Here is a 15,391-nt window from a genome sequence, read left to right on the forward strand (position 1 = left end):
TAATGGAAGCTGCTGAAAAGTATAAATAGGAAACCTAAAATGGCATATAAGCCTCAGTGGGAAGCTAGAGAGAGGTAGTATTGCTGTAATGACCAATGCTCTTTGGCATCACAGCTTGAGCAAACAAAACTTAAATATTATGCTTAGTATCTGACCCAGTGTGCCATGTGATAAACGTTTTTTTTATTCTTGAAGCACGGTTGAATAAGACGTGTTGCCATAATCCCAACTCTTAACCAACCAGTTATAATGAGTAAAGGTTGCAGACCAACAGAATCATCATAAAAATGTGTTACTAGAGAAAGGCATTTTCAATTAGGGAGGGTGGTATTAACATTGACAAGTTATTTCCAGCCATCTAAATTTTTAATGCTTGAGTGTGTTATTGCTCATTATTGCATATACTTTATATATAGTATTTAAATCTAGTTTCTAGTACTTTGTTTCTTACATGCATAATCTCTTATGTGTTCCAGAATTGAACCAGTAGTCCCAGCACTGCAAGGCAGCAATACTAATCACCGCCCTACATTCAAACAAGGCCTGAAGGAAAGTTAAGAAAAATATATTTTTCTTGAACTGGACTTGGAAAAATCTTTAGCTGTTCGAGATAGCCACACTCTTAGAAAGCTTAGCATCATATTATTGCATTAAGTAAGCACTGTAAACTCTTAGCTTATTTGGATAATTTAGGCCTTTTAAAAAGGCCTTTTAAAATTATTTTAAAAATAATTTTCCTATGGAGAAATCCCTAGGCAAAAATGAAAATGAAAGCTGTTGAGTTTTCACTGGCACACATTTCAATATCAAAAGTTATAAATATTTATATCATATTCAGCATAAGATTCAAAACATCCAAGTAATCAGGGTCATCCATTCAGTATGCATTTCCATATGAACGCTTCCCAAAATGTTTTTCATTTTTGCACATACAGTATTCATTGTGTATTACAAAAATACGTTAGTAAATTAGACGCATAATAAATCAGCAAAATTAATGTGAAGCACTGAGTCTGCCAATTTACCTTTAAAGGTTCCTTTGCCTCATGAATGGATGTAGAATACAATTATTTAAACACAAGGAAATCAGTAAAGATGCATTTTTTTATAACTACAACCTACCAAAAGTGCATTTAAGAGTTGCTTCATTCCGTTCTAAAACAGTTAAAAAATATCCAACATCACTGACTATGCTTCTAACAGTAATAAAATTAACAATGATGATGATAATGAAGCAACAATAGTGGCAGTGTGTTTGGAACTCTGATTTAGAAATTAGTTTTCTGATTATTATTTTTTGGAGACATGAAATCAAATCTTCAAAATTCAGTTTGGTCAATCTTTAGTTAGAGAAAACTAGTTTTCTTTACCACCAATTTACCAAAACGACACTGGAAAATGGAATCAAATATTTTCTGTTTTAGTACTTGGATATTAATAATATACACTGCATATTTTCTAGAGTGATTAGTTCTGTTGCAATTCCTCCCCTATTGTTATTAAAAATGTGCTATCTGTGTCTTCCCTTATTATTTTATCATTAAAAATATTTCAGATGCTAATGTTTTCCCACTGTAAAGAATATTTACCGTCTTCCATCTTCTCTGTGAGCTGAAATGAGAACTGATGATCTCTAAAGTACATTTTCAGTTTTTATTTTATTGGAGACATATGAAGTAAAAATGAATAAATAACACTATCTGCTCTGACTTTACAGAGAACTTCAACATATTTCTGCAGCAGTCCTCTTTTTGCATGCCAGAATTCCCATGGGATACCATCTAATTTCTTTTTCAAGATCCTGGATGGAGAGTAGCATGCATAGCAATATCAGGGTAATGATAAATCCCATTATCTTTTCAAATAAAGCAAGTTGGCAGCCATCATAATAACTCTCGTCTACCAGCCAAATCTCACCCCTAGTTCATTTGAAAAGAGAGAATAACTGGTTTTGAATACTAAGAAATGCTGGTGGACATTCTATGTCAGAAGTAGACGAAAGGTGGGGGTACCTTTTTTTTATAAAGGTATTCCATGATAAAAATAAACAGCAGAAATATAAATTCAGTAGTTCGCAGTGTAAGGATATACTTTATGTTAAGTCCATGATTATAAAAACTGTCAAAGAAATGAAAAAAAATGAAACAGTGATTTATTACCATCACGGTACACTGAACGGCACAGTAGCCATGGAGGGAGAAATGGAAATGTACATTATACTCCAATGAGTCACCTTTTGTGTCTTTACATGGACATCAATTCATAAAGATCTGAAAATGTATCTCAAAGAGAACTTCCAAAACAGAGGTCCAACATATACAGGAAACTAAAATTTTTTGTTCATTGGAGGTCACAGATTTTTCATTTATACTACTATAAAGCTACAAAAATAGATTTAGGACAGAACAAAATATACTCCCTTTACAGATATATGTTTTAAACAGTATTCAACTGGCTAAAATAAGAAGCAGGAAATCCCACTGTCTGTGTGGAATTCCCAGCTATGCTGTCATGGGGGAAAAGAGCCCAGAAGCAGGAACATTATCAGTTCAACCAATCTGCCCTCATCTGAGACCTTCAAAGAAGGACACACCAAGAATCTCCTCCCTCTGAGACACTGTCACACTGCTGAAGAATAGCTATTCTCATCATAGACCACTGAATATGTGAAGTCATAGTGGTTATCCTGCAATGGGCTATGTGCTGATGCCTTGGACACTCCTAATGCCTTTTTTTCCTCAGTAAGGAATGTTTCCAAGGATTTGAGACTGGACATGAAAATAATCTTCTCCTTCAATAAAAAAGTTATAGTAACAGGGAAACATGATCAAAACAACACAATTTTTTCCCTGGGACTCTAGAAGAAAATATATTTAAGTCTAACCAACAGGAGCCACATTTTTACTGGCTGAATGCACTCCTAAACCTCTACCAATGAAACAGGCTAGATAGACGGAATGGCCTCCTCAGAATTGTACTTTTTATGGTTTTAGATAAACTCAAGAATCTGTCAAGAAAGCCCTTGGAAAACGGCTAAGGGATCTTCTGGATTTCATTACACTGAATTGTACTAATCCTGATAACGCTTAAATATTCTGAGTGACAAAGGACTCCAGTACCAATGTGGGGGCCACTGCTTTACAAAAATCTACACACTAGGTTAATCAGAGGAAGAGGGCTGTGTTGAAGTGATGGTATTTGACAACATAACTTCTTTTAATGAATCTTTCTTTTACTGAATCCTTTTCCATAGGCATAGATATTCTGAGTTCAAAAAGCAGAGGAACAAGTAAATAAAATGATTAAGTACACAGCCATACCTGCCTAAAATGATTACGTACACAGCCATACTTGGTCATACCTGCAGGTACAGAGTTCTTCTGTGACAGTGGGCTTTTTGGAGTGCCAGGAGTGCTGGATGGTCGTTCCCATGTAGTTTCTGCAAGATTAAAGAGAACAATTAAACACGTTCTCACCATTGAAATGTGAATGATGGAAAAGCAGCACGAAGGATGAACACAAGATTAAATCCAAGCTCCTGTCCTCTTGTCAGAAGACCAGAACCCGGCTCCCAGCAAAAGATTTAAGAAAAAAGGAAAAATAGGTCAAACATATAGAAACAGCAAACAAAATCAGCCCTTCAAGGAAAAACTCTCTCTTGGTTTTGTTTTTAAGGTCAAAGTCAAAGTCTGAGATAGATAATATAAAGTACAGGGGAAGCTGTTCATTAACATTATCGATACTGCATCTCTGAGTAAACTTGTCACAATACAATTAATATTCCAAGATAGCCAAGCTTGACCAATGTAGAAAAAACTAAAGTTTCATTTTTTACAGCATCTAAGCACTTAATATTGTGTGTCTAAGGTTCCATGACTGAAGGGGTGCATATTTGCTTAGAGACTACTATGAAGAGATTATTATTTTCCTTGTTTTTTTTATAATATGCTGCAGTAGCTGAGAAAGGTTAGTCTCTTGCACTATTTTTCTGATAAATAATGCACATACAAGCAGAGTGCTCTGAACCTTTACATTAAATTGCAAGAGGTATAACACCCACTTACATGACATTGATTTCTGAAAAGAATAGAAAGTATTCTGTGAAGCTGGAAAGGGCCTTGAAAGGCAGTTAATTGGTGTGCTACCCTTGAGTTCTTTTTTCTTTCCTCTATTCACAATGGGGTTTCAATGGTAGACAGAAATGAACATTGCATTCAGATGTGAAAGGCAAGCTGTTTAAATCATTACATTAATTAGATATTTTAAAACATATTCAAGGACTTAAGCAGCAGCTGGAAAAAAACATTTGGTATGAAAGGGGGCATAATAACAATAATAATAGTAATAACACAGTTGTACTATTTTTACAGCTGTATTTAATAACTGTCTAAACTGAGAACAATAACACTGGGCAATCACAGCTACCCCGCATACAGTAATTAAAGTCACCCTGACAGAGTATCTAATTGGTTACTTGAAAGACCCCAATGAATTAGAGGACACTGTACTCCATATATTCATTACACTACTACAAAAATTGCTATAATTGTTTCAGTTTTAAATCTCCTTCTATCAAGTATCCCTTTTACTGTGTTTTGCTGGATGGATCAACTGCTGTTATGAATTATTCATTTGAATTATTTTCAGAATTTAAAAAACTTTATTCAAGTGTCATAAATCATAAATCTTTATTGTTAATTCTTGCAGAACAAGAAAACATGCTTCTTTGTGAATGTGAATACACTTACACTCGTGTTTTAACAGACTCTAGAATGAGGTCAATCATGGAACAGCCCTCTAAATTAGAAAACCACCTATAAATCATTAATATGCAAAATGTCGATTTTGCATATTTTATTACATTTTTAGCATTCTCCTTATACATAGATGAACAAAATCTTGGGAACCGAATGCCAAATAACATTCCAAAGAGAGCTTGATTCATTGTTTATAGATTTCTGGAATGAAATGCAATTATCCAATTGTATTTGTGTACAAAAGATGGCATTTCTGCATGCTTTATTTTTACTTAAGATAAAAAAAAATCTTCACTAAAGACTAATGTTTCCCACTAAAATGTCTGTGACACAAACTTATATTAAAATTTTTATGCCAATAATCACACATCCTTCTATTAAGAATTTTCACCATATTTTTTCTAGTGAATCTCCCATGAAAGTGAAGCAGACTGAACATCCTTGGCGAGATTTTACTAACAGATGAGAAGTGGAATAGGCAGCAGATGTTCCTTGTTTTCTGCTATGCTGTAATCTTTTCCAAGTTTTTTTTATTATTTTAATAGATCTTTCTTCAACACTTCACCATATCATAAACACTTCATGTGAGTTCTCATTTAGTCATTAATAAAAGGATGAATTATTTACATTTACTTTCAAAAGATCTATTGTACATCTATACTGGATTTGCACAAAGTAAGCAGTGTATCTATATTTAAGCTATTTCAGATAGCACCTTCTTTATGCTGTACATACTTTTCAGTGCATGTTTCAGAAATTACAAAGTATTTCGCCAGCAGCCATATCACCCTGCAACTCACAACTGGCAACCCACTGAAGCTAAGCAGGTGTGAGCCTGGTCAGTACCTGGATGGGAGACCTCCTGGGAAACACTAAGGTTGCTGCTGGAAGAGGTGTTAGTGGGGCCAGCAGGGGGCGCTCACCCTGTGGTCCATGTGGGTCCTCATACCCCAGTATAGTGATGGGGACACTATACTGTAAACAGGCGCCGTCCTTCGGATGAGACGTAAAACCGAGGTCCTGACTCTCTGTGGTCATTAAAAATCCCAGGGCTCTTCTCGAAAAGAGTAGGGGTGTACCCCGGTGTCCTGGCCAAATTTCCAATTGGCCCTTACTAATCATGGCCTCTTAATAATCCCCCTCTGTGAATTGGCTACATTACTCTGCTCTCCTCCCCACTAATAGCTGATGTGTGGTGAGCGTTCTGGCGCACTATGGCTGCCGTCGCATCATCCAGGTGGATGCTGCACATTGGTGGTGGTGGAGGGGAGTCCCCATTACCTGTAAAGCGCTTTGAGTGGAGTGTCCAGAAAAGCGCTATATAAGTGTAAGCAATTATTATTATTAATTATTATAATTATTTCACATGTAACAGAGTAACAGAGTAAAGCTCTGAATTTATGATGGTCTCCCAGGCTTTTTGCAAATATGACAATTAATATGGGTAATATGCGAAAAGATAATTCCTAATGCAAGAAATTGTAAAGGGTTAATAAAGTAATGTTATATATATATAAAGTTACAAGATTAGTGGTCAAGTAAATGTTTGTTTTGCGCAAAGTTGTTTATTTGTAATTATATGGAAAAACAGTGTTGTCAAAACATATTGTGACACATGAAATACAGAAAGCCTGTGATCAGTGTAGGTGGCAGTTTAACTTAATGTCACAACTCCCTTAATACCCACTGCCTTGGAATTTTTACCTCATATCCATGCAAGAAAAGCCATTGTTGAGTCTGATTTCTGAAGCTAAAGTACAGTATATCAAAGCTTATAAAGGCCTACAATAGATCAGAGTTTCAAACCAGACAGCTGCAAAATGTATATTAATAAAACAGGAACACTCTTCCAAAATGTTGTGGCCCAGGATTCTGAGTTACTCAGCTATATTTTTGAAGCAGGGAAAAGCCTGGCGAGGATCAATCCTATGTTATTGATTCTCAAATAAATAAGTTACTACCAACCATACATTCAAGAGGGACCCTTAAGGACTCCCCTTAGTTGTAACCTTTCTAAGATACACCATGTGATAGCATATTCCTGATTAACACAGGCTTATCCAAGACGAAGTTGATATGAATTTTTGAATTTGCAATTAGTCACTGGCAAATGGTTCAAGGTTTTGACATACTCTGGGTCAGTGTAACTAGAAATATCAGCATTGCCAGATTCTGAGACTATACGTTTTACATTCCAGGATTAATTCCAGGATTAATATAACACTGGGTGCATAAACTGGTAACCTTAATATTTAATACTGTTAAACTATCATTTCACAGAAGCAACTTTCAATGTCACTGTTATCAATGTTAATCATAACTCAAGAGTCCCTTTGGTTTTATTCAGCATAAATGAAGATAAAACGAAGAACTGAAGATGTACCAAGTCAAAAGGGCTTGGCTGAGGTGTGAAATACTGTACAATCTATCACCAGTGAAAATATGATTTTTTTTAATCAAAGCATTTCACTTGACCTTATCTTCACCTGGCTTTCTCATAGATACTTTGTCCTCAGTTTTCTGAGATCTATAAATTGTCCTATACTGAAATGCAACAAAATAATTCACAACAGCAACCAACAAATGGCTATCTTTGTTCTTCCCTAGTAATCACAGCATGAAATCCTAAACACTGGCACCTGCACATATCCATTTTTTAAATATTTACAGAATGCAAATATGCAAATTAGACTGCTCATTGAGTTTTTGTTCAGCTCAGAAACAAAAGCAGTACTATAGACTCAATGAATGCTGTACCCGCATATAAAGAATGAGTGTAATTTTATCAAATATGCAGAGAAACCATTTAAACAATAAAAAGCCACATTCTGAAGTAAAAAAAAAAACTCCAGCATTTAATGTCAGAGATTCTTGGAACCAAATCAAACAAGTGCAGAAATTGGGCACAATCAGAAAGAAGGACTGTAAGTATATCTGTGGTGGTAAAAAAATGTTCTTTCATGTAGATGCAAAATAGAAAATGTTCCATCTACTGTACAGTATATGAAAGGACAATTTGTATAACATTTATATTTCAGTCACCAAGGATTATGTTTAAAATGTTTGGAAATATTTTGAAGCATTTAGAATTAGAAAAAAGTGACAAGGATGCAACATAATTATAGAAGGCTTATCCAATACTGAATTAAAAATCAGTGTCTAATTCTATAGCAACTTAGTGTACACTACAGAAATTCTAAAAAATAAATGTTTTACATTCCAGAAACTGGATAAGAAACACTGGGTGCATAAACTGATAACCTTAATACTTCATACTGTTAAACCATCATTTCACAAAAGCAAAATTCTGTATATCGTTAGAAATCACATACAAGTTGGGGGTTTTGAATAATCATTTCACTGATTGACTAAAACCACTCCGTCAATTCCTGATTTTCACCAGTTTTGTAACCCCCCATTTGTAACAATATGTACACATGAACTCTACACAGACACAAAACTATACTGAACAGATGAGAGAAAAGACCATACTGTACCATACTGTACCACTCTGCTCATTATCTTTTTTGTTCAAGATGGGGAAAATGTCAATTCTTAACTGAAATTACAGTTCTTTGCAATTTCAGTTCTACTGTAGAACTTTAAAATTCTACAGAATTTTATAGAACTCTACAGAAAATTTCAGTTCTAAACTGAAATTACAGGGCTGGTTACAAAGCAGAAATATTTTTTGTAATGTGGCAACCAGAATTATGAACAAAATTCTAAATGAGGTGTTACAAGTGCATTGTATAATTGAAGAACAGCCTGCTTTACCGAGCTGGAGAGTTTCAAATGGTATTTCTTCTATGTCTCACAAGGCTTAGATAAAAAGGCAAGCTATATAATGAGTGAATGCCACCCATCGAGAATGATAATTCATCATCATCCTTTTATTACAGGCTTTTCCACATTTTCTTTATCCCTGGATCATTTACCTATGTTTCCCATCTTCTGAGTCATGTAAGGAGAGCTGAGATTCTCAGCTAAAAAGCTCCTTGTATTTGTTTCAAAGTGTGAAATGGAATAACAAGGCCTTTATATAAGTTCTACAGTATAAGACATGATTCAACCACTGATTCTAATAATACATAACAATATCAGTCTACAGTATGTACTATATGTAATAAAACAATGCAATAAAAATAACATACAGTATAATGCAATATTATGTTCTTGAGATAATACTGTGTAATGAAATCTGACAATAACTGCTTTATTTTAAAAATTGTAATAAATGTCTTCTTTACTAAACAAACAGACATTTGTACTTAGAATTATTTAAGTTCAAACTACCTCAACTAATTTATCATTATGTTCATCCTGATTCCAAAGATTAAATTTATCTAAGACAGGCATTTCATTTCTTAAAACTTGGCAGGTGTGAAATCTCACTATTGGCAGAAAATATTGGATAATGTTTAAGTTGGAATTTTTTTTCATTTGTATAATAAATTAAAAATGGAAGGCTGGCTCCCTAAGTATTTTTGGCTTCCTGATTTTGGAGATTTAGCTTAAAGCTTTAGCAATGCCTATCTTATTTTAGCATTGCTATCACTGTGTTTTGATCCAGATGGGACTTGCAGACTTATTTATGTATAAAGCTGGCTTCATAATTAATTTCCTAGGAATATTGTCTTGGGAAAATGGATAAAGTAAATGTGCCTTTTGTCAGAGATCTGTTTATTGTCATTAGGCAACATTAAATAGGTTATAACAGAAACCTTTATTTTATACAGCACCTTCCATAGAACATCATAGAACATTCAAAGCACTGTGAAATAAAATGAAATAAACATGTACCTGTACACATAAATAAAAAACTGTAAATTAAACCTTTACTCCTTGTGAAGCTTGTGGTGGTCACAGGCGGGGCAGAGTAGAACAGATTCCCCAGCAACAGTCTACAGCTCCTCCTGAGGGACACCCAGACGTTCCCAGTTCAACCGAGAGTTATAATTACTCTGGTCTCCCACTCTTCCCAGTTGGTTGTGCCTAGTAGACCTCAAGCAGGAGCCAACTAGAGGAATACGTGCTAAATTCCCAAGTCATCTCAATCCATGGGAGTAGCAACTCCACTCCAAGGTTCTCCTGGACTGTTGCGCTCCTCACCCTGTCATGGAGAGTAAGTCCAACATCCCTACGGAAAAACATTGTTTTCTCCACTTTCGACCCACAATGTCATTCTTTCAGTCATTACCCAAAGCTTGTGACCATAGATAAGGATGGGGACGTAGATCCACAGGAAAAATGAGACCTTCATCTGAAAACTCAGCTCCTGCTTCACCACTACAGTTCAAGAAAATGTCAGCATTATTGCAGCTACTGCACCGATCTACTCATTAAGATCACTGTCCCCTCTGCCCTCACTTGTGAACAAAACTCCTCTACATGGGGCAGCTATTCCCCCCTCACTTGAAGAAAGCTGTCCACTCTTATCTGGGAGAGAACCATGACCTCAGATTCAGACGTGCTGATTTCATCCTGACTGCGTCACACCCAGCAGCAACCTCTCCAGCGCATGCCGGTGACCACAGTCAGGTGAGACAAAGAGGACAACATCATCCACAAACAACCGAGATGCAACCCTCAAATCCCAAACCTGGATACAGTGCAAACCACGATCACATACGGAAGGGGAGACAAGAAGCTCCCTTGGCAACGTCCAACTCCCACCTTGAATGGGCTCAACTTAATGCTAGGATTGTGGGCACAACTCTCACTCTCAAAATACAGTGACCAGATGGCATGCATCAGTAGCTCTGATACCTCATACTCCTGCAGCACATCCCACAAGATTCCCCAAGGGATACAGTCGTAAGCCCTCTCCAATTCCACAAAGTATGTGTGTACAGGGATGGCAGACTCCCATGCCCCCTCAAATATCTGTGCAAAGATAAAGAGTTGGTCTGACACAATTAAAAACTGTCTTTCACAATCAAAAACTGCATCTTACTTGTGGTTCTTGAAGGATAACTGTAATCTTCACCTCTCATAGCAGCAGAAATAGATCTGTTTGGCTGAACTGATCACTCCTAATCTGGTGCTGGCTTTACGTTACGAGGCTCCCCATTTTAAGATATGAGAACACAATTTATTACATATTGCTTCATTTTGAAGAGTGCAAAGTTGTTCTGCAGGTAGGACAGTGGTGACATAGTTAGCTCTGTTGCCTCACAAACATAATGGTGTTTAATTATGACCTTGCTAGTCTGTTCACAGGGGAGTTTTTAACCTGGTACTTTGGTCTCCACAAACCTCTCACAAATATTTAGGATAGGTTTGACTGTCAGTTTCACTTTTAGGGCTTGATCCCTCATTCCTCAGCTCTGCTGTCAGGCTTGAGGACAAGAATAGCTAGAGACAGAACTCAATTCAGTTATAGTGAATATACAGTACCTGTTTATGGAAATATGATAAAAGATTTATGATAATGATAAAATATGATCGAATGTTCAATAGCTGTTTTGTTATCATTATAACATAATTAATTTTGTTCATTATGTTAACTCATTATGTTTTAATGATAACAAAACAGCTACCTTGATTCAAGTAAAACCAACAGTACATTTTCTAAAATTTGTCATTAAATGAACCTCACTGGTTGCACTTTCCTCAGATAACAGTACTGGTGTTCACTTAAAAAAATATTTGTGTTGCACTGTTTGTATGACAGTCTGTGCTTTATGTTCTAAAGCAAAAACAATTAACTTTTCTATTTTGATAAACATTTCAAGGACAGTTAAGAATATACATTTTTTAGGGATTAAAGTGGTGTTCTCTGAAAACAAACACAGGAAATCAGTTTAAGAAAAAAACTCAGGAGAGCATCACATTTGAAATGTATTTTGTGTGGATTGAAAAATTTGATTGCAATCGTTTTAGCAGTTAATTGCAGCACGGGGATGACATTTCAGATCATGGGAAAACTTAAGTACTGATGGGGAAGATTAAAAGTGGCCTCTGTGGGATTAAACACTACCCCCTGGCCTCCTCCTCTGACAAGGCCTGTAAAAGAGGGCCAATCTGTAGTGCAGCCACATTCCCTAAGGTAACATATTGTAAAAAAAAAGTATTTTATGCTTGATACAAATGTAAAGATTTTCTTTTTTTGCATGTTTTTTAAATTTAACTAAAATGAAAACTTTAAACAAATTATATAATGTCCAAAGTAAGTCCTCAATGTACAGTACAACCTAAAACTGTCTCACAGTCCATTGTTATGAATGCCTAAATGTGCTTGCTGGGTTCTCTAGTTTTAAGTGTTTTTTTAACATTTCTATTGAAGAGTGGTTCAGTGGAAACAGTTTTAAACTTTTGAAAGCCCCCCTTCTAGCTTTCTAGACAACAGAAATGCACAAGTGACGTTTATTAACTACTGTGGACACTGTACAGCACAAAATGGAAGTTGCGAGGACAGGAATACCTTCAGGATTTTTATTACAGTGTACTCAGATCTGACCATTCATTATCAAGTTAGAAGGACTGCAGTAATGACCACCAAAAGAAAATATTATGCAGTCAAAGAAAAGCTGACAATTACAAAAAGATTTAAAAGTGGTGAAGCAAAAACTATTATATTTCTGCTAGCATGGAAATACCTAAGGAATGGCAGGCAATGCGAAGAAAAAAGAAGAAAAAATTCATTAATTTGGAGATTCTATAGCATTTTTTTAAACAGTAATGTGAATTTATAGAATCAATAAAACATAAGAGAAATATACAACTTAAATAGTGTCTTTAGAGCTTTGTGTATTCATATAAAAAATGAAAGTTCCAGCATTAGGTAAATATTAGTTTCCCTTCTAACACAAGCCAGTTCATGTAAGTGTTAAAGTTGTTCCTCATATATCGTATATGTACTGTATGTTCCGCATGATATTGGGGTTCTACTGTACGGTGACTCTAAAATCTTACACTGGTTAATACAAAATCCATCAAAGGTCACTTGAAACTTAAAAGCTTTTAAAGAAGTTCTTGATCGAACGGTTAAACATTATAAAACATTATAAAACTTGAGTGATATTGCCACATGCCCAACAATGACCAGCTTCCCTGATCTCTAGAACCAGAAAATGGAAGCTGCTTTAATTATATTTTTCTAGGATACATTTTGTTTTAATTTACTTTTGGGAAAAACATTTCCCTGGAATCGTAGTAAGCGCAACTGAGATGTACAGAATACCCAAATGACTCCATAGAAACAAGTTAAATAGCTCAAATAAGCATTAATGACTGTTACTAAGCAACACGAGAAGTAAGTCTAATTTCTCCTTAAAACTCATTAATAGAGCAAAATATGGCAGCTTTTATGGAACTGTGTGTAGACAGTGCTTTTTTAATATGTCCAACACAACTGCTTTTAGTCATGTTAAATGGTAGACATCACATAAAAAAACTGTTTCAATTTAGTTCTCTTTATATCATCTGCATTAATGGATAAAGTCCTTTTCAAGATTAACAAACCTCATGTTTTATTAACAACCATATGAAGCATTTGTCTTTATTCACTTTCGCCCATGGCTTACCACCTTCTGTTCTCATTTGTACCAATTAGCCAACTATCTATTAAAGGAGCTTAAATGTTGCTTACAGCCTGTTGTTCTAACTGAGATGTGACACAAACATGCAGTGCTATTCAGATAAAATTGTATACCTTCTGATATAACATTGCACAAAATGTTTTTATGTCTCAGTGAACATAAGAAAGTTTGCAAACAAAAGGGAGCCATTTGGCTCATTTCGACCATTTGGTAGAATGTAGTTGATGTACAGTACCATTTCCAAATAGATGCTGATAGACAGTTACCAAATTAAAGCTTAGGTAATGCATAATCTCTGTACTATCTGAGGTACTGTATAAACACATTTAGAAGTTAAACCACAAGGCAGAAAGGGTGTTAAAGTCCTATGTCTAACGAGTTTGTCTACACCAGCATGAAGACAACACAGTATGCAATCTGATCATTGTTAAGAGTTTAAACAAGCCAGTGAGTCAGGCAATAATGTGCTTGTAAAAGTTTTCAAAGTTAAAATTTCAGTGCCTTGCTACATAAGACAACCCATTTCCAGTAGCGAAGCTTCACGCAAATTATGGTCAGAACAGAGAAGAGCAAATTTAAACGTTGCTGGGGAAGGTTGGTAGCGATTTTAGTCTCCATCCACTTGGTCTACTACCGTTGTTGTTGTTACCCTACGTTTATGAGACATTCTGGTAACTACAGTACATCATTGCTTCAGTTTTGTCTTTTTTGCCCTAATTAGAAACATATTGAAAGTGAAAGTATTAACATTTTCTGGTTTTTCTTTTCAAGGGGATGATGACAGCAACAATAATCAGCAATAAATAATGATCACAATAATGATCAATCCTAGATCACAATGAGCATGTTTTAATATGAACATAGATTTTGAATTTCACCCTGTTTTGTTCTTCACTTCTGTTTTTGTAATACCAAAACACCATAGCAATATTTACTGTATTTATTTACAATTATGATTTTCTAGCTAGCATTAGATCTACCTAAATAACATAATCTACTTTCCTAGGCAGAAAGATATTGTGAAGCTACAAACAGAAAATTAAATTAAATGTTTGGAATAAATATTGTGGTTCTGTTTAAGAGTGTTAGATATTTCATAATTGTTATCAGCAATTAAGAAATGTGCTTGCTTTTGCAATCAAAATGTGATCATAGTCTATATTATAAGTAGAGTTAAAAAATGATTGGTGAAACAGAAAAAATCAAGTCTACTGTGCTTTATGTTGCTATGTAAACACTTACCATAAATGCGGGGCACGTTAATTTATTTTCCCAAATAAAAACTGATTCAGGTGTCACCTAATCTGTAACATGTCCTGGACAGCTATTAAGACAAATATTTTATTAAAATCACAGCAAAAAAATATATACTGTACTGTATGTATGTTTCAATATATACAATGTCATAACACTGAATCCCTCAGTTTTCCCTCATATTTGCTGAAAGGTTCTTGGAGTGAAAGCAATGTGTAATAATGAATTCCTCACAAAGTAATGCTACCTCAAGTACTCTCCATAGGCATGACCTTTGGGCCTTTTGTGGGTTGATAAACACGAACTAATTTCCAAATAGCAATTAACCTCATCAGAAATGGTTGCCATTCACTCACAGATTCCCATCAGCCTGATCACAGTGTTCAAACAAACTATAAACTCCTCCAGAGGATTTGGCATCATATCAAGAATCTGTAGGCCACAACAGTGTTTTTTTGGTCACACAGCAAGACAGTAGGCTTATAAGGACCTGCATTATTCCCCAAAGGCATGTCACCACTGCAACAAAGTCAGCACAATTGCTGCTTGTTTTCAAATCTACATATTGTTCGGATTTGTTTTCCTTTACATGTGTTTAAGGTAAGATGTATACCGTATATATTTTACATAAGGATTCTTGAACAGCACTCAGAATTAATAATTCCTAAATCAATTTCTGACATTCATTCTGAAAAGGCTTGTCAAAGAGTCACTATACTTTTTTATCGTGCTACACACACATTTTCTGAACCCAAAAGTGGAAAGGATTGTACACAATGGTAATTTGTGAGGCCTAACCAATCTACAATACAGTATGTGGAATCCCTTAATTTCTGT

At 35.2% G+C, this 15,391-nt stretch overlaps 1 protein-coding gene across 3 annotated transcripts in view; it reads right to left on the minus strand.

The window, feature by feature from the left end:
• The window catches only part of gas7b (growth arrest-specific 7b), a 127,933-nt gene that overhangs the window by 46,921 nt on the left and 65,621 nt on the right, over window positions 1–15,391 (minus strand). For all 3 annotated transcript variants that reach the window (XM_006635109.3, XM_015356698.2, XM_015356697.2), the window contains exon 3: window positions 3,362–3,439. In XM_006635109.3, coding sequence (XP_006635172.1) covers window positions 3,362–3,439 — 78 coding nt within the window. The remainder of the gene's footprint in view (window positions 1–3,361; window positions 3,440–15,391) is intronic.

This window comes from Lepisosteus oculatus, chromosome 9 (genome assembly GCF_040954835.1).
Source record: "Lepisosteus oculatus isolate fLepOcu1 chromosome 9, fLepOcu1.hap2, whole genome shotgun sequence".
NCBI lineage: Eukaryota > Metazoa > Chordata > Actinopteri > Semionotiformes > Lepisosteidae > Lepisosteus > Lepisosteus oculatus.